At 36.6% G+C, this 25,697-nt stretch overlaps 1 protein-coding gene across 1 annotated transcript in view; it reads right to left on the bottom strand.

Moving 5' to 3' along the window:
- The window catches only part of LOC100888051 (Kv channel-interacting protein 4), a 55,126-nt gene that overhangs the window by 15,163 nt on the left and 14,266 nt on the right, over nucleotides 1-25,697 (bottom strand). Inside the window, exons 2-3 of the mRNA XM_030985650.1 lie at nucleotides 12,180-12,249; nucleotides 4,343-4,413 (exon numbers count right to left, since the gene is read on the bottom strand). Of these exons, the coding sequence (XP_030841510.1) occupies nucleotides 4,343-4,413; nucleotides 12,180-12,249 (141 nt within the window). The remainder of the gene's footprint in view (nucleotides 1-4,342; nucleotides 4,414-12,179; nucleotides 12,250-25,697) is intronic.

The following is a 25,697-nucleotide window of genomic DNA, read 5'->3' as shown; positions in this document are numbered from 1 at the left end:
AAGTCTCACTAGCCATTGACTTCAATGGGGTGTTGGATGAAGTTTAGTCTTTGAGTTTCCTGGAAAGCCCACATTTTTCTGAACATTTTGATGACAAATACTCATTTTGGCAAAATATGGAGTTACGTCTTTGTGTCACTGAACCCTCAAGATATAGGTTCTGTTTTGAGTTGAACATCCTTCTGGCTGCCAGCAGACTGATATAGTTTGTCAACAAAGAGAAGGGTCTTGATTCAAACTAAGTTGATGGGAGGTAATGCCTTTTGATTCTCAACAGAAGAAATGGTCCGTTTCTGTTGAGAGTCAGAAAGGCAATGGGTCTGTGTCGGATGATAGGGGTCAATGTCCTTCTAGCTCTCAGTAGACTACATTCTAGAGGTTGTGATGAGGTTTGGATGCAAGCAAAGGAACTATGGGATGCTATTCAAGGTTCATTTAAACATGAGGTGCAATGGTGAACAGCGAGAAGAAGAAATATTCGCAAAATGATATGACAGGCCTACACTACTCTTCATATTTTTGTACTTTATATAACAAACAGATTATGAAGTACAAAAATGGGCCGTTGTTGCTCCCAACAATGTATTTTTTTTACCCCATAATTTCACTTAATGCAGGGGTTATAAGCGCCCTGAAACAGAGATAAGACAAATATATAAGCCCCATGCCTTGCATCTAGGTATCTTTTGTTCAGATTTTAATTGATAAATCTCCCCACATTACTGTCAATGTTAGTTTTAAAAGAGTAATGGTTCCATATAGATATTACAGCAATATATGGATGTATCCCCTTTCTGTCGCAGATACTACAGGGTGTATCATGAAAACAAAATCAAGCATTCAAATTAAAACTTTTCTTCCACAACTCTTGCAAGGCATGATGGGAAAGGAGCAAGCAAGAATGAAAATCAATTAAACTCTGTAAGAATTATAATTTCTATATCACAGTTACAGTTTGAATTCTGCAAAAAAACATTCATGAAATATTAATTGAAAATGATATTGCGGCAAAAATCTGATAAATAACAACCTGTTATTTATGAAAATTCCGAACATTGCCTCTGTCTCCATGCATAATGGTTTTCAGGGAATGTTTTTTCATTAATCTATTTCCAAATTCCACTTATATACCACGCAAATGTCTTTTTTTATATCATAGATGCCACCATATGGAAAGTGTAGAGAGGTTTGATTCTATGTATCATGTGATGAGAACCAAAAGGACTTTATTTCCTTTAACACTTTCACAAATAGTTAACACCTTCTGGCTTTCAGCAGACTGAAAAAGGAATAATGCTCTAGTTAGTCCAACTGTCTAACCATGAATTTAAAAACAAAATTCTTTTGTCCAAAATATGAAACACATTTTTAGATTAAACTTCACAAAAAACCTGTTATTGGAAACATCAATGATATACAGTGCGTTTTATATCACCTGCACAATTGCAAGTTGATGTATACATTGGCTACTCTCCTCACCAATATGATTTTGCTTCAAGATTTTCTATTCTGCACTCCAGCGCTTCATTTCCCAATCAAATGCGCTTTATAGATGGACATACTTGATTCATAGCATGTCGGTAAAAACACTACAAAAGGTTCTTGGCGGTGCCTCCCCTTTATCTGAATTTCAAGTGCTCGGGTTATCCATCATTGTAAAGAAACATGCACACACAATCAGTTCTAACATGTTTGTCGGGTTATTGCATCTTATGCTCCTATCGCATGTTTGACATCTAAGGAAGAAAACAAGAGAGGGGGTCTTTGCCTTCCGAGGTTTTGCGGAGATAGAACGGTGTTGAACAAACAACATGCGGGCGTGGGATCCTTTCCAATTTCTAGCGATCAAATATAGACAGAAAAGAGTTCTTTTCTGGATGATTGATGCGTTCAAGGGATGTTGATGTCAAATGATGAAATGCGACTCACTTTTCTTCACAGGTCACTATCCCTCTCTCGCAAATTTGTTTGCTCCGACCAAATAATGTGTTCCTTTGACGATTATTGAATTCATGTCACAGATTTTCTGAGAATTCTACTGTCTTACTACGTTTTGAACAGGAAAACAATTTTTTTGAAGACAAATTCTAACATAATCACTTCAAAGAAAAGATGGTGCAGGGAATACTAATCAATACATTAACATATCTTCTCTGTTGAGAGCCAGAAGGGTGTTTAGTCTATGGAAGGAGATATTATTAAATGCCTTTCTGGCTCTCAAGAGACACTATCGCATTACTATTTCTAAAGGACAGGGTACATGAGCTTGCCTACCTATGCAACATGACAATATCCTAACAATTAATAGAGATCTTTTATTTAGAAAAATTAGCGGATACCATTGTTGAAAAGTATCAACTACTTTTACAGAACAAATGATTTAGAGAAACACTGCATATATATACTTCAAGAAATCATTTTAACATGACATACTGAAAGCAGAAAATTGATTTTTTTTTTCAAGCTTCGATCAAACACGATGCGGTAAACCATCTAAAAAATAATGCCACAGGCAAAAACAAGATGGTATGAGCATACAGCACTTCACATTGCTAACTCTTATAACAAAGAGATGAATTATTACACTTAGAGGCCGTAGTAGCACTGTTCTATTTACTTGAAAATGGTTTTATCTTTCACCTCACGTTTTCTAAAGGATGGTTTACCGGCTTATGTATGAACAAGGCTGAAGATGCAAGTTAGTGCGATAGTACAAGCAGAGAGTTTGGTAGATGGGGCAAGCAGAAAGGAAAGTGCATAGAACTAAGAAGTGCACATAGGAATAAAATGTTTTTACACAGCTAGGATGGACCTAGTATGCTGTTTAAGAGAATCTGTTGAATCAAAGAACCATGATCTGCAATCATCGGACATTGCGGCATTGACTTTCTATCTTGAAACTTCCTCATGGAACTCAGGACATTAACGTTGAAATGCTTATGAAAACCACTAACAATTTGAGAATTTTTATACACATCAGATGCTCACCCCCCAAAAAATTGCATTGGATGAATGTAGAATACAAATATATAAGGAATAAAAACTTTTTCCATTTTAGTATTGCACAAAAGCAATTAAAAACCTAATTTTCTGCACCCCTCCAAATATTACGGATCAACAACAGTCAATTTGCAGCAGTCACAGAGACGATATAACATGTGGACCCGATCGGCTTGCCTACAAAGCTCTTGTGATGAGCCGTGCTCAATCAATGCAAAGTCACTGTGAATATGCATATTCCACATAGGATGATGTCATCAAGTAGATAGCTAGTTATCAGGTCGACAACTTCTGATTTTTAAAGCTTTAAATTTGAGAGAGCTGTTACTCCTCTGAGACATTGAAATAGCATATAATTGATATCATTGTAATCTATGGCTTAATAGCTTTCCGTTGATATATAATAATAATAATAATAATAGTGGGTTCCTGTATAGCGCTCATGTCAGTCAGACTTGACACTCCTGACGCTCCTGATTATTACCCTGGCTTTAGCACGGCTGCCATTACGGCGCTCTAGCATTTCAAGGAATTAATTCCAGCCGGGTACTCATTTACATCACCTATTCATCTAGTTCATTTTTCACTTCCGACATGGTCTTTAATAGAACTGGATGGTCCTAAACTAAAGCCTAAGGGACTGAGAGAATTTAGAAGTAAATGGATTAATGCCTTTATTTCTCTATCAAAAAAGGTCAGCTATCAAAATGTTGATATGCCCCATCCCCAAGATCTATGGCAGATGTGAAAGTTGTAACAGATTGACTAAGCCCTCTGTGTTCATCAATTTGTATTATGGACTAGAGCTCTGTACTATAAAGAGTTGCGATTTATTAAAATTAATTGTAACTCGTTATAGTACAGGGCCCTGAGCTGCCTATAAATGTAATAATGGTGATGTCATCCTTCCGTCCATGTTACTACTTCCTCACACGTTCAGTTTATTATTGAAAAAAGACAAGCCAAGCAAACAGAGGAGAGTTCATTTGTCTTCATTCCGACCGTTCTGGGATCACTGCAATAGTCATTAGCCGTTTATTTTTGACGTAGGTAAAGGGCATCACAACGAAGCTCAACACAAGAAATGAATTTTGAAATCTAAAACTTTCTTGAGAGAGAGTTATGTAGAGGAGGGATGGCATGCCAGGGAATGGAAAGCGGGGATTTGGCGGGCGCACAAACTGTCCGAACTTACCTCGAAGGAAAGCTCACCATTACGATCGAGATCGAAGGATTTGAAGACGTAATGAGCATAGTGGTCCGATCCTGGGTTATGTGTAACAGTGTGGGAGAGAGAAAGGGAGAGGGAGATAAAATACGGAAGAGAACTCAACAAACTTACCTCAAAGGTTAGTGAACCATTATGGTCCGTATCAAAGGAATTGAAGACATAATGGGCATAGTGGCTCGAATCTAGAAAAGAAAAAAGCAGAATAACAAACTATGTTATCTCATCTTAGGGACAATAATAATTCTATGACAACCACTCGCGACACCTACCCCTTGACAATTACCACATGACCATCTGAAATCTGGACAATTATCAGATTCATGACATATTCTTGATGATCAGAAACATCAGTGTCAGGTGGGAATTTTTCTGAGGGGTAGATGTTAAGGTAGTAATTGTCCTAGTTGGAAAACCTATTCCCAGAAGAACCAAGTGGTTTCTATATTAAAGTCCAAAGGAGATTGAGAGATTTGTTTGTCAATAGGTTGATTTGAAGCGTATCAATCACCCATAAATATTTTGTTCTGTATATGTTAGTAGTCCCATGCAGTACTACTCTATTCAAAATATTAGCTTCAAATAATACTTCTGAAACAGATTTTGCAAGTTTTAATATACTCACAATTAATATAAAAGTGACTTGTGAGTAGACTACTTGACGCACCTCATACGGGGCCCTCATGGAACCCAAGTCCACATTGGATTCTGTGGGCGCGGTTTTATGTTATTCTTTCTTTTCTTCAGACTCCTCATCCCTTAGCCCATAGAATGCCAGGTGAAAATCGTTGAGGTTGATTTTTATATATTCTAGCTTTACCTAAATTATTTTATTAGTTGATTGGTGTCATTGTTGGTCGATTGTCCAATGTGGTTTAAAATCGTCTGTATTAGATGGTGTTCTGGAAAGTTAATTTTCTTAGTGCAGTTGTCATAGGTAGAAGATCGTCTAACCTGGACAGATCTATTGGTCCTAGGTGGATGATCTTCCTGGGGATAATACCAGTTGGTGGTAGTTGTCCATTGGAATGGTAAATGCAATGGTGTAGTTGTCCAAAGGGTTAGCTGTCAAGGTGGTTATTGTCCTAAGTAGATGGTAGTCAAGTGGGTAGGTGTATTTGCTATCCTTCGGGGCCACATTCAATAGTATGGTAATTGCTCTGGGTTATCCTAGGAGGATTATTAGCCCCAAAAGGGGCAGGAATTAGTTGTTCCTGGAGAACTATTACCTGAAAAGACGGGGGTGCAGTTGTCATAGGTGTGTGAATATCCATCCACAAGTAGTTGTTCAAGGAGTTGACACCAGATTACAAGAAAAAAAACAATGTCCTTTTCATGTTTGATATCCCTTTATTACTAAAAGTACCTTGTCCCAAAGGTATTTTCGAATTCTTTTGAGTTACCCCAACTCCAAATAATGAATCTAGTAACCAAATATCAAAATTAAGAAAGTTGACATTTAGAAGGGAAAAAAAATCAATTATACTCTCATACCTGTCTGTCAATAAAGCCATCCTAGGGAAACAGACAAAAAGTTCTTTGTTGACGGAATGCTTTCAAGACAGTTTCTACAATATATATATATATCTTCCTCAAGGGAGACAATATAAACGATCACAATGAACCACTATGGATCGACAGGTGGCATTAATGGCATGTTAGCCAATGAGACAAGGTTTGACAGTATATATCTTGTATTTCCTTCTTTTTTCACACACATCTGCAATATAACTGGTATTTATTTCAATTTTCTTATCCATCAATAAAAATGATAAAACCCCCATCAAGTCAATATTTTTTCTTTCAAATAAAAGTAATCTTCAATAACCATCATTAATGACACATCTGGCTAATCATTAGTAACTATTTTGGGAGTGATCATGGACATGGTCGGCAGAAAGAGAGGGAAGATATACAATAACAGGCCGGCACTTTTGAAGTCTGGAGAATTGCCTTCTACATGCATCGCCGGTCCAATTAAAGTATTCCTCTCGTTACGAGTATCTCCAAATGCCATTCTAGTTATATTCACACCTGCATGAGCAACATTAATGTGACAAGGCTTTTTAGATTCTCTTCTTCAATCATTATAAAATAACAGAGAGTCGGAAAGAAGAAAAATGGCAGCTGGAGCTGCATTTCTTCACTTTTGAGATTATTTATTTTTTCCTATAAATAGATCTATCCTCCCTAGAAGTACCATGATGCCATCTGTCTCTAACCTTGAAGTGCATTAACTTTACGTCAAAATGATCCATGTTTACACCCTTCTGGCCACCAGGAGACGACATTCTCTCTATTTTAAAATCATGAATAACAAATGTATACTTGGTGTATTAGATTATAAATGAAAGAAGGAAAGTGCAAGGTAAAATAGCTTTTTTGAACCTGGCAGATGTTGAATAAATAAATATTTGTATACCCTCACTCCTCTTCCAAAGTAGTGACAATAAAGAGTTTCCAATCAGAATATTTTCAATCTGCAATTCAGGCACTATTTTCTTATCTGATGTGTGTCTCCATTCTCATTTGAATATTATTGTTCTTTTTAACTTGATAGGATCGGATTGTTCCTTTAAAATGAAAAACAAACTTCAATTTACTCAAATAAAATGGTTGTATATTATTGGATTCTCTCTGTTATGGAAGCATGACCATGAACCAGACATACATTTTATTTAAAGTTTACTTCTTCAAGAATTATTTCCATGTGACATTGTTGCTGTGTTATTCTTCCCGCAGCAACAAGAAAGCTAGCTCACAAAGTATTTTTTTTTTTACATTCACCAGAACTCAACCTCCTCATCAATTTGGAATAATTCATCTGGTGTTCGAGGCGATGTTTGTATCAAGACGTCATTCAGGATGAAGACCAATGTTGTGATAGGAATCTCATCGATTCCTCCACTTACCCATAATGCATCAGCTCCTTCAGAGGAAGGGGGCCAGGGAGATGTTGATGAGAAAACAGATAAAGCCATCTCAATGGTACTTTTCTTTTTGTTAGAAAGGTTAACGTAAGATGAACAAGGCGGAAAGGATGTGATTGAAGATGAAGATGTCGTCTTTCAATAAATCTTGTTTGGCTATCGGCCAAATGAACTAGTTAAATTGATGCAGGTAGATTCTGACTGTATGACGTTTTGAACAAGCGAAGTACTCTAGGGAATTATATTTTGCGTATTTATAGTGTAGTTCAAGTTTTCTAGGTCTTTACAGTATCTTAAAATCTAATTTCAAAGGCTTTGTGTTCAATATTGACAAAAGTCCTCATTTTCACTACCCTTTATATTATATTTTCAGCAGACTTTTAGAGTATCATAAAAGTATGATAAAACATTTGCTTTAAATAAAGAATCAAATTTTAAGGATTTGCATGGAATATTGTCAAAACATCCTTACTTAAATAATGAGTTTTAGAAGACTTTACATTTCAAGTACCATTAATATACTTGTAAAATAGTCTTTTATTTTGCTTTAATAAAGAATCTTCTTAAGAAGGACTTGCATGGAATATTGTCCAAATGTCCTTATTGACATAACCTTTTATATCATTTTCAGCAGTCAGTTATAAAGTATTTTGTTTCAATAAAGAATCTAATTAAAAGGGATTTAAAAAGGATATCAACAACTCCTTATTATTGTTCATTTTCAGCAAACCCATTAAGTGGCATACAGCCAGTAGGCCTAGTAGAACGTAAACAATTATTAGAATTGTTGTTTTCTATCTCTTCAACATTAGCTGGAAGGATTCTATGTGGTTAAGATTAAAGCTCCTGCCTAGTGAAAACATCATTACAATTTTATGTTCACTTGGAATTTGTGAAACTTCTCCAACTAGAACTTCAAACCAGATTATCTCAAATTGGAATTTTACCTCAAGTACTGCAGGTACTAAACATCAGAGCTATGTCAAGTCATTAGTAAATTGTCTTCTCACAGAGCAAGAAGAACATTGCCAAATGTCATTCACACAAGGTTAACTCCCTTCTAGCTCTAAACATACAACATTAAAGGTAAAGACCAGTTTTGGAAATGCCCCCCTCTCAAAAAATGAAATGGAAGCTCTTATTACCAATCGTGTGAAAGAATATGTTTTGACTAATATGTGATGATACAAATTTTGCCGAGAAACCGCCTACTAATTGATATATTTGGTAAATTATTAAATCTATTTTGACCTGATAGATATCGCGCACGTGTCGCGCACGTTTTACATAGTCCCATATACATCTTTCTGTGTACAGTGCTTGTAACTTTACCAAGACTGGGCCAAATTTCTTATCACTTTGATGATTCCAGAACCTTGCAGTACACACCAATACTATATGCTAGATGATCAACCTTTTCTGATCGATTCCACAACGTTTCTTTCACATTGCGATTGCGATCGCATGACCAGAACTGGTCTTTATCTTTAAGTTGAGGCAATAGCAGGAATGATATGAATAATGATGGAAAAGAAAATTTTCAAGATAAAATTGTGTTTATCTTCAAAGATAAAATTGTGTTCGTCTTCAATGCAAAATCCTGCTCGCATCAGAGTAAGATATCCTGTCTTTTTTCATCCTGCCTAATCTCTTTTTATCTCAGATCTCAACACTTTCACCGAGCTTGTAATAAGACCCCACTATGCTAATGACGACGATGCAAACAGCTACGTTCCATCTGCATCTTATCTTGACCTGCCAATCTATAGGGTGTTTCCATGGCAACCAATTTTCTCCTACCCCGTTTTTGTTTCTTTTAATCTTGCTCAATCAAGAGCCCCAATTCCGCATTCATGTTATAAGTTTCATCTTCATAGTGGATGACAGCGGTAATTAAATGGGTAATTTATGGCATCCATCCATCCATTATTTGGTCAGTGGCTGAATAACCTGTTCTTGTCTCACATGATTAACAATACATGGGACATTGTATGTCTTCACAAAGCTCATTATCTTGACTGAAATAAAACAGGTTGCTTTGATTTTTTCAAATTTATTTATTCATTCACTGCCTATTACCCCCATTCATTCATGAATATTTTCAGAATCCACTTTCTCACTTTCTAGTTTGAGTAAAAAATAAAATAAGTGGTTCAATTGGTTTTTTACAATTAGATACTCCGTCTTACTCTATAATTCATGTGTTCTTTCATTAAAAAAAGCCAAGAGTAGACCTGAGTCATAGATTGTACATTTCCAAAACTCTGTACAGAGTTGCAGGAGTGATAGCATATACCTGCAATACAGTGTTGATTATCATCTTTACATATTATGTTTTACTTTTTTGTTCTTAACATTATTTTTTAATAATTTAGATAAGTAAAGTTAAACTGTTCAAGAATTTTTTCCTTATATATAAAAAGCAGTTACTCTGAATTTTCCCTAGTTACTGAGCACTTAGTTTTCATTTTTTTTTAAAGGGACAAAAAAAACCCTCAATGAAAACTGTTTCCATACTGAATTTCAATACATGTTTGTTTGTTTCTTCTTAACTCTGAAATAAGCAAGATAATAACAAAAAATCAATAACAAATCCTGAAGGTAATGACATTGAGATAGTATTATAATTTCCAGATTGTTCCTGTTATACCTCACTACCAATGATATCTACTCTTATCAGTTGTCATCATCAACATAATTTTAGAATTAGGACACATTAGGGTCGGTACAGTGATGGTAATGCCACCTGTACCAGATCAAATTTCCCCATTGAACATGATCGGCTCATCATTATCAATGAAGATAATGTTTCAACACTTTTTTCTATATTTGAATGAAAGCATGTTTACTCCTTATAGTGTACCATTCACCTGTGTGTAGGGAGAATGTATAAAATCAACCTTAAAAAAACTGTACCTAGCATTCTACAGTAAACGGTTAAGAGTATGAAGAAAATAAACAATTTTCAAGGGAATAATCTACTTTACTTGTTCCTGTTTCAGAAAGAAAATATGACCATGTTTATATAGTCTGAAGATATTGTTCAATACACATACTCTTAGATCAGGTTTGATGCCCCCTCCCCCCCCCCATAGCATAAAATGAGTTCATAAACTTCAATCACATCAAAAGATTACCGGTAGGTGACATAAACTTATCTAGATTCAAACGTTTTAATAATACTTCCCATCATCATTAAAAAAGTTCCTGGGATTCTTTAATGATCTTGCGAGCTCAACCAAGACTCAATGACTGGTCAAGATATCCCCTAAAGTCATTAACCACCCTTAATTTGAGTGAAAATATGACTATTAAAGTGATTAAGGTGGGCTACAGGCATCAATCTTTCCTATAAGTGTTCTTAGTAATCCTTCATGTCCCATTTCTGTTCTGTATTTTAGGAGAACAGAATTATATTTCCATCCTTTATGGCTTGGTGGCCAGGGTATTTTTGATCTTATAGAGATGAGATAATATTAAACTGGCCATTAATGATAAAAGAGATTGGATGGCTCTTAAAAAAAATTGATATGATAACACATTGTGATTTTATCTCTTACCTGGGAAAGATAATTAAGAGATCTGGTAAAGGTGAAATTAGTTTCTAAGCTTTCTCATTCATTTACATGTCAGCTTAGAAGAATATCACGGGAGAAATGTCCCCTGAGGATTCCTCTTCAAATGGGCTGTTATTCGAAATATGATAAAAACAATTGAAATGTTTGGACAAACTTTCCCGCCACTCGTGACTGTTCCCATATTCCGATGTATGTTTACAGAACATGTGAATTTCAAAAGAACCGATTCAATTTTTTTCGCATTATTTTGAAAGTCCCCCCCCCCCCAAAAAAAGTAAATACAAATTATATACACATAGCTAGTAATCTTCATTTTTTCCAATTCATAAAATATACATCACTGGGAATAACTTCATTCATGGCATAGAAAAATGGCTGATGTACTTTGTATGCACTGACAGGAACAAATATAAACTATCACTATGTGTATGTAGGGAAGAGATTTTAGAGAGGAGTTTGTAGAATGCAAGTGATTGATGTATGGCCTGAGCAGTACAACAATCCAATCCAATTCTTCTTAAGCCAGGCATGGTCAGTTTATTGCTTTCCAATAGGCATCCAAATCAAATATTCGGAGAAGATCCCAGAATAATAAATATGATTTATTAAGGGTCTTCGATCCTACGGACTCTGAGAATACATGTCTAAAAGGCCTTGGCTTTGGTGGGTACTTGGGACCTAATGAAACTTGATTAGGCCAATTTCATCCCATTTATTTTGATTATCGTCAATAAATAGGAGATTCCTGAGAGCTCTACAATGCAGCTGTTTCCCTTATTCTTTAGAATTGTGATCTTGTTTTGGAATGGCTTTATTTGAGAGTATAATAAAGTCATCATGAAAGATATGTCAAATAATTCCATTGTGGTTCTTGGCGATCGATGTCATTCTGGACAGATGCATATGGTACAGAACATGGGCATGAAGCTTCAGAAAGGGGGAATTCTTATAGGTTACATTACACATGTAAATTATGATACATATCGTCCTTATTTTCACGAAGTGATGGTAGTGAGGAAAATCGTCACGCAAAGTGAATGCAATTTTTTTTCACTACCGTAACTTCGTGAAAACAGCGACTATATATATGTATTGCAATGTGATGTAAGAATCATGTGACCGGCTATGAGTCCAGAGTAGGATCATGGAACTGGTTTATTATGCCAACAAGTTCTTTTATTTGAAATAAAGACTTGATAAGAAAACACTACCTAACAAAATACTGCTGATAACTACAAAATAATCCACAATTAAGTTGGAGAATAATATTTCTCTCTTTTTATTTTCAAATATAAATGATATATACAATTCCTCATCTTCTCTGCTGAGATTGTTGGCCCAATGTTTAAGGAAAAATATGGCTTGTGTATCAATACTATGTGAATGAGAGAAATTGGTAGTGATGGGGTAAAAGAGGAAAATGTAAAGACAGATCTTTCTTACCTCCTTGAGGGAAAAACTGTGAATAGATTTTCTTGAATGTATCCTCGTTTACCATTCCCGATGGACATTCCTACAAGAAAAAGCAGAAAGAAAATAAAACAAAAGATTAAACAAAAGGTGAAGCAATTATGGAGCAGTAGTCAATTGATTCAACACAGTACAATACAACAACGCTTCATAACTGGTTCAGTATTCTAAGTGTTGCCAATCAAGCATTTTGATACAAATACAAGATTATGATATTCTTTTTATACATACACAATGTTATTGAATCACTGGCAGTAGTAAAGAATTGTAATAATTTTTTTTTTACCATACTGATACAAACCTTATACATATTCATGTATGTAAATATTAAGTATGGAAATGCGCAGCGGATTGTTGTTACTGTTGTGTTATTATGATTTTATGATATGATTATGGGAGAGAGAAGGAGTGAGGGAGAGAGAGAGAGGGAGTGAGGGAGAGAGAGAGAGGGAGTGAGGGAGAGAGAGAGAGAGGGAGAGAAGGGAAGGGAGAGAAGGGGAGGGAGGAAGAGAAGGGGAAGGAGGGAGACAAGGGGAGGAAGGGACACAGAGAGAGAGAGAGAGACAGAGAAATAGAGAGAGAGAGACAGAGAAATAGAGAGAGAGAGAGAGAGAGAGACAGAGAAATAGAGAGAGAGACAGAAATAGAGAGAGATAGACAGAGAAATAGAGAGAGAGACAGAGAAATAGAGAGAGAGAAAGAGAAAGAGAAAGAGAAAGAGAGAGAGAGAGAGAAAAGAGAGAGAGAGAAAGAGAGAGAGAGAGAGAGAGAAGAGAGAGAGAAAGAGAGAGAGAGACGGAGAGGGATGGAAGGAGACAGAGAGAGAAAGAAAATGGAGGGGGGGGGGGGGGGGGGAGGAAGACATAAAAGGATGCAGAAGAAGAGAATAGCAGTATAGTGCATCCTACTAAAATGCAAACAACAAAAAGCAGACAGATTAGAATTCTCTAAATCCCCAAGCAATGGAAAGAAATCCAAAAGTGCCAGATTTTCCCATCCTGAACTCATTATTTATTCATTAATATTCAAGAAACTCCTACTCCAAGGAGCGATGAACAAGGTTCTTGACATGAGCGAGAAAATACACTGGTGCTTTGAGATTCAAAAGATTACGACACGTCCACTGCATCCAGCCATAAAAGTACCATGATACCAATTCAGGACATTGACTGCCTGCAGCGACAACATGGCATTTGAATGACATACGTAATAAAGTAACGTTATTAGCCTTCCGCCTCGGTTGATAGTATGTTCACATGCATCAATTGAATGTTTCATTTATCCTTCACAATCCATAACAATGGTTCCAGTCAGGACACATGATCTATGATCCGGCAACAATTTTCCCATGCTCAATTTTTAATGCGACCCAAATTTTAATCTTCAACCAGGGACAGAACACTCTAAATAACTCTAAACTTAACCTAAAACCAAACCAATCACAGTAGTGATTTGTATCAAAACTTTGAAAAAGGAAAAGATTCCATCACATTGCAGACATTTCTCGAACATTGCTTGCATCCAAAGACTTAACCTCTTAGCATCTTCAGAGCTTGGCAGATCAAATGTACAAGAGTAGCACATCATTAATCCTGAGGGAAAAAAAAAAAGCCTGACAATGCCCTTATCCCAAAGTAAGAAATGGATTGCCAGTCAGATCAATTAGTATTTGGGGATACATCAACATAGTACATAGGAACCTGCAAACTTTACTTAATGAGAAACTTGGTCTTTTCAATTTGTACTTTAAAGCCCTTAAATTGTATCATAATGTGAAAGAGGATATCATTTAAGACATATTTCTGCAAGGATTTTCAAAACAAATCTGTTTGAAGTCGCATTCAAAACAAATCTGTTTGAAGTCGGATTCAAAACAAATATATTTGAAGTCAAATATGTTTGAAGTCGAATATTGATGAAAGGATACAAAATCCTTGCAGAAATGTGTCTTAAATGATCAACATCCTCTTTCACTTTATGATACAATTTAAGTGAAATTTTGCCATCAAATTTTGCGGAAATTGGGGATCCCAACACATTAAAGGGGCTTTAAGGGGGGAAATGCATCTGCATGTGTTGTAATACATCCAACTAAGTAAAACAGGGAGTCATTTCAAATTGGATTAAAAATATCTTAATATCACTTAACAAATGAAACTCTATTTCTGTTAGACAACATCTGCAATAGAAGTTCAAAACGTAACATTCTTCTATTTATAAGAAAATGGGGCAGATGGTTATAAAATATTTGAGTCTGGGGAACGACAACCAATGAAGTGGTATGATGGATCCTCATCTCAAATGATGTCATTCTATATCTTGACATCATTTGCAGCTCAAATTTGATGTGATTAGAATTCTAGTGCAACCTCCCATCCCTACGGGTTTAGAATGAAACTCATTTCCTTTCCCTGCATATTACCCAAACGTACCTCGGACAACATCAAAAATTAAAATCTAGGCTCGTCAGCCGCCGCACGACCGCTAACTGGTGCCAATGTGGAGAGGCGTTATGATCATAACAGTCACTTGTACTCTCTGGATAATGAGAGATTACCACCAATGGTCAGGGGCAGATCTAGGGGGGGGGGGTTTTGGCGGTTTAACCCCCCCCCCCCCCCCCCCTTGGGCAGCCAAGTGGGAAAAAAAAAAAGAAAAGAGAAAAAAGGGGGGAAAAAGAAGAAGAAAAAAAAGAAAAGAAAAAAAAGGGGAAGAAAAAGAAGAAGAAGAGAAAAAAAAAAGAAGAAGTAAAACAGTAAAACGGCGCAATTTTGGAAAATCCTGGATCCGCCACTGGGTCAAACCCCCCCCCCCCCCCCCTTGGCAAAAAGATAGATCCTGATGGTACATCCGTTGTTTTGGGAGATGCCGCTTATTATCATTATTAAAAAATAGATAAAGCAGCAATGTTGCTCTTATCTATTTAAGACATAGCCTGATATAACATGAGGCCAAAAGCATTGGAAATGAATGTTTAATGAAAAAAATACTCCTCAAAATGTTGAAGTTTAATGGTTACACAAATAGTTGAAATAACAAGATTTGTTTAAATCATGAATATTATGTCTTAATCAAGCCTGACTTCTGCAAAGTTGAGAAGTTGTTCCTATGGACAGACAGGCTATAGGCCTGTCATCATCAGCTTGAGATTGCCAAATAACCCGCTATTTGAACTATCCTGATCGCAAATTATCCAGCTATTTTGCATCTCCATCAGCCCGTAGTTGCAATTAGCGAGATGTTTAGTCGAGATAATCATCCCAAGATATCTTTGGCTAGTTTGCAAAATATCCCGCTATTTGTCCGGTCTTCACCAGACCGAAGACTCGCACTATGCTCGAACGCCGAGCACAATATCTCCGACCTGATGAAGACACAATTTGTAACTTTGGGCTTAATTCCCAAATCAGAAATAGCGGGCTATTTGGCCATCTCGAGCTGATGAAGACATACCTTACAAGAGGAAAGTGATGGGTAATATGCATCGTCTACCCCCAAATATCAAAATTTTCCAGTGGGCCTCCTAGACACAATTTGGATGGCAGCCAAGGAAACTTCTCATTGAGTACCCTCTCTCGGGTGTCAGAATTCATACCCTTCCCTCACGCAATAAGATAGAAACCGAGAGAGAGATGCCGACATTAAACTGAGGTGATGGAATTGCAAATGCTTTCCCATTTTTGTGCGTGTGATGGTAAGAGGACGGAGGCTCTTTGATGTGAAGTTTGCATACATTGCTGCTACACAGAAAGATGCTAGCTCAAGTTTGAGGATTTTATAAAAACTTGATATCATCGTAAAAATGTCACCTCTCTTATTTTCAATAGTAATAACTTATTGACCAACAGTAAAACCAAGTCAAAACTTATTTTTGCCCTAGAAAAAAATAGTTGTTTCACATAACGGCAGCAAACATGGGGAAAAGTAAATTTCCTTTACTTTTTTATTCAACTTGTTTTCCAGTAAGATACTTTCCATTATGACTGTCTATCTCTTTTGATTACCTTGGGCTACTGTTCCAGTATAATCCTCCATCTTCAAGCAATTTAAAATCTAGTTCAAAGACGATCGAGGCAGAAGTGTTGAAATACAAGCTCTTTGAAGGAAGGCAGAAAACCTTCCCAACGACTGATAACACCTCCCTGCTTCTGCATTTCTTTGATAATCCTTCATTGGCGCATTTTACTTCCGACCATGGATCTTGTCATAAAAGACACCATAGTAATGAGGCTTATATAGCTCCAAGAAAATCATTCTCACATCTATGTTCAAACATTAATGCCTGATGGCTAATGAGGGCCCCGTAATAGGGATTTAAATTGGTGTTTTTTAGTTCAGTGAGGTAACAGGAACATCTGGAGTGGATATAGATAGGGTATATACAGTTTTTAAAAAGTGTATTAGATGAGAAAGAGTGAGATAGGGTTGAAGGAGAATGAAAGAGAAAGAAAATGAGATAGGAAGAGAGATACAGAGAAAGACTGAGAGAAGGGGAGAGTGCAAGAAGGAGGGGATAGAGGGAGAGTGAGAGTGAGTTCGAGAGAGGGAGAGAGAGAAAGAGAGACAGATTGAGATTGAGATTGAGAGAGAGAGAGAGAGAGATATACATAGGAAACATACTTGGCAAGAAGAGGTGAGCAAAGGGAACAATTAAGTAAGATAAAAAATCAACAGGTGATCTCATGAAAGTTTATGAAAAGTTACAAAGAATTTGTTATCATTGTAAACATAATTATGTTCGAAAAACCCTTCAAAACGTACAGGTCACATTAGAAGAGGGAATATGTAAATCAACAACCTGTCCCCTATAAGCTAAAACTCCCACCATTTTATCTTAAATAAACCTCCTTTGAAAGTGATGAGAGCCATGTGGATGTGTTAAATAGACACTGCATGCCATGAAAAACAAAACAATTCAGACCCAGGGACCATGCGTAATTCGCCATTAAGATGTAGAACAAGCTAGAGCTCGTTCTACATCAAGGACATCCCTTGAGCCTTACTCGATCTAACCGTCTTCATTGCATCAAACACGCACACCCCTTCTCACTTGCTATTTGTTTATTAAAAGACCAAAGTCAGTCCGGCATGTATTCGCACTTCATCTTCTCTCTCTCTCCCGGCCGGGCCCGACAATCTTTCCAGCTAGGGGTAAATGAAGCGAGCTCATGGAGCCCCCCTTGAGAGGGACCATCATGATGGATGCCTCATGTATCGCCATGGGAACAGGTACCTCCTTCCTCCAGCTTATTGATTTCTAAAGATGAATTTCTGGAGGTCACTTTATTGACTTTTCTCTGTATCCTAGCTCTCTCTTGTACTCTTCCTCTATCTTCTTCTTTCTCAATTTTTCTCTTTTTAACTACCCCTTCTCTCTCTCTCACTCTTCTTCTTCTTTCTCATTTTTCCTATTTAAATAAGGCCTCTATCTCTCTCCCTCTTGTAACTTAACTATCTTTCACACATATCTTTTAATTTTTTACTGTGAAGGAATTTTTTGTAAATTTCTAAAGGATCAAATTTGTGAAAGTTTCATGTTATGAAATAATCAAAATCACAAAAATGAATTTTTGCAATATGTTCCTTGCCATATACCACGGCTGTCATGGACAAATCCTGGGAGTTTCATATGGTGAAAGTTTTACTTTGTGGAATGTTTAAAAAATAACTACCCGGTAATCAAAATATTCACCAATTAAAAAAAATCAGAAACCAACACACACACATATGCATCTTACCATGGAAACTGCATAAGTGATACAATCAATGGGAATAAATTCCAGTAAACTTCACCCTGCAAGGCATGCTGGATGTGTCAAATTAGCCTGATTTTATTGATATCAACCTCCTAAATGCCACTCTCCATCAAATTAATTTGCCCTGGGTCTCAATTACCTGGCTTTCATCTCTTTAAAAAAAAGTATTTCCTTTTTTTTCTTTCCATGCCCATTCGATTTCTCTCTCCTCTCTATTTCTCCACTATCTCCTTCCATTTAGTCCTTTGTCATCTCTTCCACTTTCCCCTCATCTACACATCCCTCCTTTCTATCTTTCGTCTCCTTCTATCCCTTTCCCCTCCATACCCCTCATCCTCTCCCCATCCCTCATCTCATTTCTAACACCTCAACTTCATTTTTGTCTCCTCGTTCATCTCTTTCTCCTCGTCACTCTCCCTTTCCCTTAAATCTCACCTTCACACCCCTTCTCTCCATTTCTCTTTTCCTTATCCCTTCCAAATCCAATTTCACCCCCTCTCCACGCTATCTCCCCCTCTTCCCTCATTTGTCTACCTCTCCTTCTCCCTCTAGCTTTCTGCTTTCCAACTGTATATCTCTCTGGGGCGCCAGCACACATAGGTCAATGATACTTTGAAAAAGGTTACTGGGTTTCCCCCTGTGAAAAATGTTCAATTTTATCATTACCTGACATTCAGGTGCTGTAAAATGTCAAATATTTTGTTTCGTTCTCTATTGTACAGGAAATGAAAAACGTCTTTCTGACTGTTGCCTAATGTAAGACAAAACTTACAGCGTATCATATTTGATTGGAAGTTTTTAATGATAACAAGTCAACATGTTCTAGCCCTGATAAATGGTTAGAATTAATAAATGGAACATGGTTGATTCTAGAATATCATATTCCTCAAGTAATGGACTTTTAAAGCATGCAGATTGTTTAAACAAGTACAAACTCAAACTTTGTTGGGAAAGTACTAAAGTTGAAGATTGGAACCTGGGGACTTGCCATCAGAAGGCTATACATTGAGTGTACCACATGAACTATTTACGGAATTGTGCTTTGAATACCACACCCGGTTAGACCTTGAAGAATAATTAATCATCATCTATCATGGCTCATCTGACCAGAGTCTGACAACCGTGCTTCTCTCATCAGCATAGTGCTTCGTCTATCCAGATCGACATTCATGGGGCGGCGGCAATGTCATGTAGCCTCATACTGGCAATGTGAAAAGCTACGCTGAATGTTACACATCAGGTATGCCAATAATGCGCACGCAGACAGGGTATTCTGTATGTCATGATCAGCTATACAGGCTTGGAGGAGACAATAAAACAGTATACACAGTACAGATATCCTGGTGTGACTACACCATGGTATCTCTCTTGCTTGATCTGTTTTAATAGATGGTAATTCTTAAAGGTAACTTCGAACATGAATTGATGAAGATATTCTTATAATAATAATATTTTAGATAAAATTGCTTAAAAGACAGAATACTCATCATTGTTTACAAATAAAATATAGCTATTGAGATGAAATTGTTTAAGAACATGTGAAGGTGGAAGTTATAGTCAACCCGTCTGTAAATCCTAAAATTAGCAAATGAAATTAGCAAAAACAAAACAGTATTTGTAGAGTCCACCTGAAAGTAAGAAACCTCAATGTATAGTTTTATGAATTAGTTCACCAAACCTAATACTTCCTCTGAGTACTAATTAGACTTCTGTGTGTGTGTTCTCAGGTCTAGAAGGAGAAAGAACAGTACAAGTCACCACGAGACAAAAACCTTCAAATATTTCCTACAAAGAGATTAGAATCAATAGAAAAACTAGTTCTTCTTTGTAACACCCTAGCAGTGAGTGCCTCTCATCATCACCATATGGAAGAAGGGTTATGAAATATTAACATAATGTTGCCATGGTAATTCAAGCTTCAACGTTCCCAAGGCACGATGAGTAAAGTACTCTGGATTCCTAGGTACACTTTTTGAATAAAAAACCTCTTTGCATTTTGATTAAAAGATGAAGATGAAGTTGAGTTCTGGTCATGCGATTGCATTGTGAAAGAAACGGTGTGGAATCGACCAGAAAAGGTTGATCATCTAGCATATAAGACATTGTGTGTATTGCAAGGTTCTGGAATCATCAAAATGATAAGAAATTGGCCAAGTCTTGGAAAAGTTACAAACACTGTACACAGAAAGATGTATATGGGACTACACGAACATGTGGCGTAAAAAACCTACCCCCCCCCCCCCCGAGTTTTATGATGTTACATGACATATTTAGAATATAAAGACATTTGAAGAGCCATGCTTTTCAGGGAACATGTCTTATCTGATGTTCTTCCACACTTGCATAATAAGAATGATGACGCTCACAAATTATTTTCCATCTCCTCCCAGAACTCAACCTTCTCTTTAAACTATTCATTAGCATTGAGTCATCTTTAAAAAGATGAAATTTCATCTGCTGTGATCCAGAGGGGCATCAACATCTTTGCAATTTTTGGGGTTATAGTAATAACCTCGATATCTATCCAATGAATGTCTCTGGATAAGCACTATCAATATCTGTGGATAAACACTTCACAGTCATTATTATTAAAGTTGACTAATGTTCAAGCCATATAATAATGATTGATTATTGACCAGGTTCTATCATAGTGTTCTTTATTGTACAGTGCTTTACAGGCCCAAATTCACAAAGGAGGTTTGTCGACAAACCGAGGTTTATGTACGTCATATGCACGTTTTGACGCGTTTTTTACAAACCTGGTTTGTAAATAACAAAAGGAGGTTTGTCGTGAATTCAGGCCATAATGTTTGTTAAAAGCACTTTATAAATAAATGTATTATTGTTATTATCATTATCATTAATAATAACATTATTATTATTATCAATATTATTATCAATATTATTATTATAATTATTGTTACAATTATTATTATCATTATATTATTATCATCATAATTCGTATTTGTTGCTATCAGATTTGTGTACAAACAATATGTATACTATTTCCATTTTCCAAGAAGACTACCATATGACCAGTTTTAAGACAAACAAGATGAATTCAACTCTACAAGGACACAATATATCTCCTGGGTATGGATTTGCAAATACAGATCAATGTTGGGTTTGATCGACTCCCAAATCATATCTTAAGCTAATCTAACTACATGTTTTACCCCAACTGCTCCACATTAAAAAAAAACATACTGAAAGGTTTCATATTAATTGCTCAGCAGTCATATGCATGATGAATAGCCCAAATATTTTCATTCAGTGCGACTGTCTCTATCTCTAAATTTGACTCTATAAACCAAGTACAGGATGGTTTTTCAGCATTCTCCTAATTCCGACCCACAATGCATCTTCTCTTCATCAGTCAAGTGGCTAAATTATGAGCTTTCAGATGTATGCAACGCCAGTGAATACTCACACCGACCCACTAAATCATACTCCAGCATAACAATGATGGGACTGGACATAAACCATCTCAATAAATCAGGTATTAGAATGGTTTTGTGGATGGACAATATGATTGGCAACCAAACCTAGGAACACACGACTCGACTCTAGTCGATAAATCAATTCTACACTACTGTGATACTGATTTGGAAGGAAGCTAGGAGTTGATAGAACTGATTGGCTAGATAAAACAATTTACTACATGAAGATACCCTTTAAATGTCCTATTTCTCAACCTAAACTAAAGAGGGCATACAGCAACCTTCTACTGGGCCCAGAGATGTGATAGTTGATTTTCAGGGTAGATACAGGACTTTTTGTAAAAGGGGGGGGGGGGGGAGGGGGAGCTTAATTCTCCATTTTTAGATGCGCTCTTGTAAAAAAAAATGATTGGAATTGAATGGGACAAAATCACAACTAGGGGAGCATTTTTTGTTTGTATACCTAAGGTATGGTCAATTTGTTTTAAAGGGGTGCTGGTGGTTGAAGAGGGAGGGGAGGGGGGGGGGGGGGGAGGGGGCTCTAAATCAATCAGTGTAAAAGGGTAAATCCTTATGCCTACATGTATCTACTGTGATAACTTCTCTTGCTAGTTTGACATCTTTATCTCCTATGCCATCATGTTATTCTCGGAATGTGAAATGCCACTATAATCCCTGAAGTGTGTTACAATCTACTGTAGATCAATAGAAAATAATTTAAACAAAATCTTCTAAAAGCCAATTATATAAGCAAGGTCAATTCATTATACATATGAGAAATTGCAAGAATTTACTCTATACAAATAACAAACTTATCCTGAAACTATGACATACAATGGTGACGTGAAGCTGAAATATTTCAAAATCCTTAATGCAAAGTATGTAATCCCTTACATATAAATCAGTGATGTGAACAAGAAAAGCTTTCAACAATATGAACCTTGAAAAAAAAAAAATCCTTTTATCGGTCTTACATCGCAGACTTTCAGACTGTATCAAGATCAATAAGGTCCTTGAAGGCTCTTAGTTTCACTCTCAGATCAACTTAGAAAGAATTCTGTCTTCATGTTTACACTCACACCCCTTAATATGATATTAGGACGGACACTACGAAGTTTGCAAAAAAGAACAGGTATGTAAAAAGCCGTAATGTGGTTTGAATCTATTTAATTGTTTGTTTTAACACAATCAAAACGATTTATGCAACATATGGAAACAATACATACTGCAATACATACTAGTGTAAAGCTGCGAGCGGAAACTGACTTGTTGATTCAGAGAAAATTGTGGTTACTTGAACACTCTATGCATTCAAAGTCTACTGATAGACCTATCAAGGCAGGTTACCATGGTAACTGACGACTACTTGCGAAGACGTTGCCAGGGAAACGGCAGGTTGGCGATTGTCAAATCCAGGTAAGGCGTTTTGTAGGTGAAAAGAAAGATGGAGGCATCAGCGAAAGGAAGGAAGGACTCCCATCGCCTGGAGGACAGCAACCTGTCTTATGTACGTAGAAAGTATGGATGAAATAACTTCTGACGGCCTGGCAATTTCATATTTACTTGGGCTTGTCTCTAGGAGGTTCTATGACAGTTTAATCGCGGGATACTTATAACCTCATGTACCCTCTGGAGGCAATATGCTTTATGAGAGTACTTTCAAATGAAAGCAAGCACTTACAAGAAGAAAATCTACAGTTGAAACAAGTTCAATATTTCCTGGATCTTAGTAAAATGAAAAGAAAGACACCATGATTTCAAATCTTTGGTTTTCTCCTTTACTTTGGACATTTAGTTAATAACTATTTAGAGCTTTGAGGGATATGAGCATGAATACTTCCTTTTGACATTTCAAGCTCTCACATTACGATCACGCAGAAAGTGGTTTCCTTGTACACGTTTTCCCTGGAAAGCTAGAAGGGCCTCAGCTGTGCTCTGCATTAATGCCCTGTCTTGTGCTATAGGCAAAATCCAAGAGTGTTAAAAGCAATGGTTTTTCTTTGAACAATGTGGGAGGGGGGATGGATGAATCTCTCACACTACTGAAACTTCTTGGCACTTAAATAATCTACACTACTACTAAAACTAGGACTCTACCATTATGTGATTAATCTATACTACATTTAAAAATAATAAGTATCCTTTCTGTAGATTGAGCTTATTAAAGTTGCATTTACTTCATCGCCACTTAACACAAGTTTCTTAACATAACCGATATCATCATGTAAATGAATTAATGAGAGAGTGTTCAACACTTCTACTTAACTTAGCAGTAGCCAATTTCATGTATTATAGAGCAACAAGTGCATTAACTCATGTTTTGATTGGTTCGTTTTTGTTTTACCTGACTGCTAAGAAAGCATGTGTATGCTTGGAAGTAAGCAAGCACTGGACCGATGGCTTTAAGTCCTCTCTGAGGGACTCGGTAATGAGGATCAATCCCTTACCAAAGGGCACCAGCGCATCAAATTGGTTTTGAACCAGGGACCTCCCAGTTACGAGACCATTGCTCTACCACTGAGTCATCGCACCTCACATGTTTTAATACAGTGTTAATTAATGCCCTTCTAGCTCTGAACACACACGTTCTTCTTTCTGTAACCAGCTTTCTTTTGATAATCCGACTAATGGATGTGAGCAAACAGATCCAATCATTAACCACCCATGTAATCAAGCTACCTGAAAGAAAACCCATTTATATCAGTTAAATATTAACCCATGAACATATTGCCTACTACTTGTCTTTCGCAAACCACCAATTTCCATAGTAAAAGAGACATTAAAGCGGACTCATCAGTTAAAATAAAAGTATTTCCGATATAGTCAAAATTTCTGCTGCATAATTCAAGATAGACTTACTATTCGCACAATGTGATGCTATAAATGGCTATTAATTTTGCCAAATTGCATTCTAATTACTTCAAACTTGTATTTCTGTTTAATTAGCATCTAAAATGATTGGGTTAAAATGGATTTATTACCACATAATTAGGCAATGTAATTTCTAAGTAATTTCATACAAGCTCTTTAGAAATCTGTGGAAAAAAAATCTAATGAAAACAGGTGTACTAGGCAAAGCTGGAGGGATGACATTGTATTTTGCTAAATTGCAGGAACAGATCATGCATTGTATGACATTTCTAGTTCTGCAATGCTTAAATGTCAAATTTATCATATCTATCCCACAATATTCAAGTAGTACAAGCCCTATGTGGATATGTTAATAGTTAGGTCATACTGTTATGGTACGAAAGCGAATGAACAAGTTACGTTGACAGCGGAAGATGATATCTGAATTACGACCGCAGTTATCGACGAGGATGTCTTGAGAAGCTCTTGCACAGAGCGAATTTACGACTCCTCTGACGCACACGCTTGGCATTGATCCTGTACTGTGAGTGCTGAACCAAAATAAATTGGGCACCATCTAGGGTGGGAAAAAAATTAAAGTCTATCCAAACAGATAGGGTTCTGTAATCGGACTGACAATGTGTCTTAGTTTGGCTTATTCTTGGAGAACCTTTGATTAATAAATATCCAAATAAAGACATGATGAAAGCCACGCTCAATACTCACAAAAAACATTTTACAGGAGAACTTGGGGGTTAGAGAAGGTTGATCTTCGGATCCACCACCAATTTGTGTATCATGCTACTTATGGAAAAAGGAAACATGTACATTAGCAAAGAGGTGAATCCTATTACGGTATAGTATTAATGACTGCTTTGAGAGAAATAGTTGTTTTATTACGCTCAAGGGAAGGTTAGAATTGTGCTATTCCCCGAGGCTTGCCGAGGGGAATAGCCCAATTGTAACCTTCCCGAGAGCGTATGAAAACAACTATTTCTCGAATATTAAAGCAGTCATTAATACTTTTATATGCCGAAAAAAAATAGACTAAAAAATAAAAAATAAAAAATAATTTACATTTTTGTCGAAGACGGGATTCAAACTCTTGCGTACAACAAGAGGTGTATCGAAAACCAACGCTTAGACCACTCGGCTATCGCGCGCCGTTAACATGCTTGGCAGTTTTCTCCAATATATACATTAAAATGGATTGAAAACGGCTCCGCGTGAGGGATGCTTCGCAAAAGCTCCATGAAACGGACCCTTCTTTTACTTTTGCAATGCATATTGGCACGAACTTAGATCAAGATCTATCGGCAGATGTTGTTTTTTTGTTTTTGAGAGTTAATTTTCGTCTTCATGTCAACAATGCAAGATAAAATTGTCGGTAAGATCGATCGAGATTCAATTGTATTGAAATTGCCGACCAATTTTTCGCACACGTA

Source organism: Strongylocentrotus purpuratus, unplaced genomic scaffold (assembly GCF_000002235.5).
Source record: "Strongylocentrotus purpuratus isolate Spur 01 unplaced genomic scaffold, Spur_5.0 spur5_scaffold_15, whole genome shotgun sequence".
In the NCBI taxonomy this organism is placed as follows: domain Eukaryota; kingdom Metazoa; phylum Echinodermata; class Echinoidea; order Camarodonta; family Strongylocentrotidae; genus Strongylocentrotus; species Strongylocentrotus purpuratus.
This window is presented reverse-complemented; position numbering and strand designations above follow the sequence as displayed.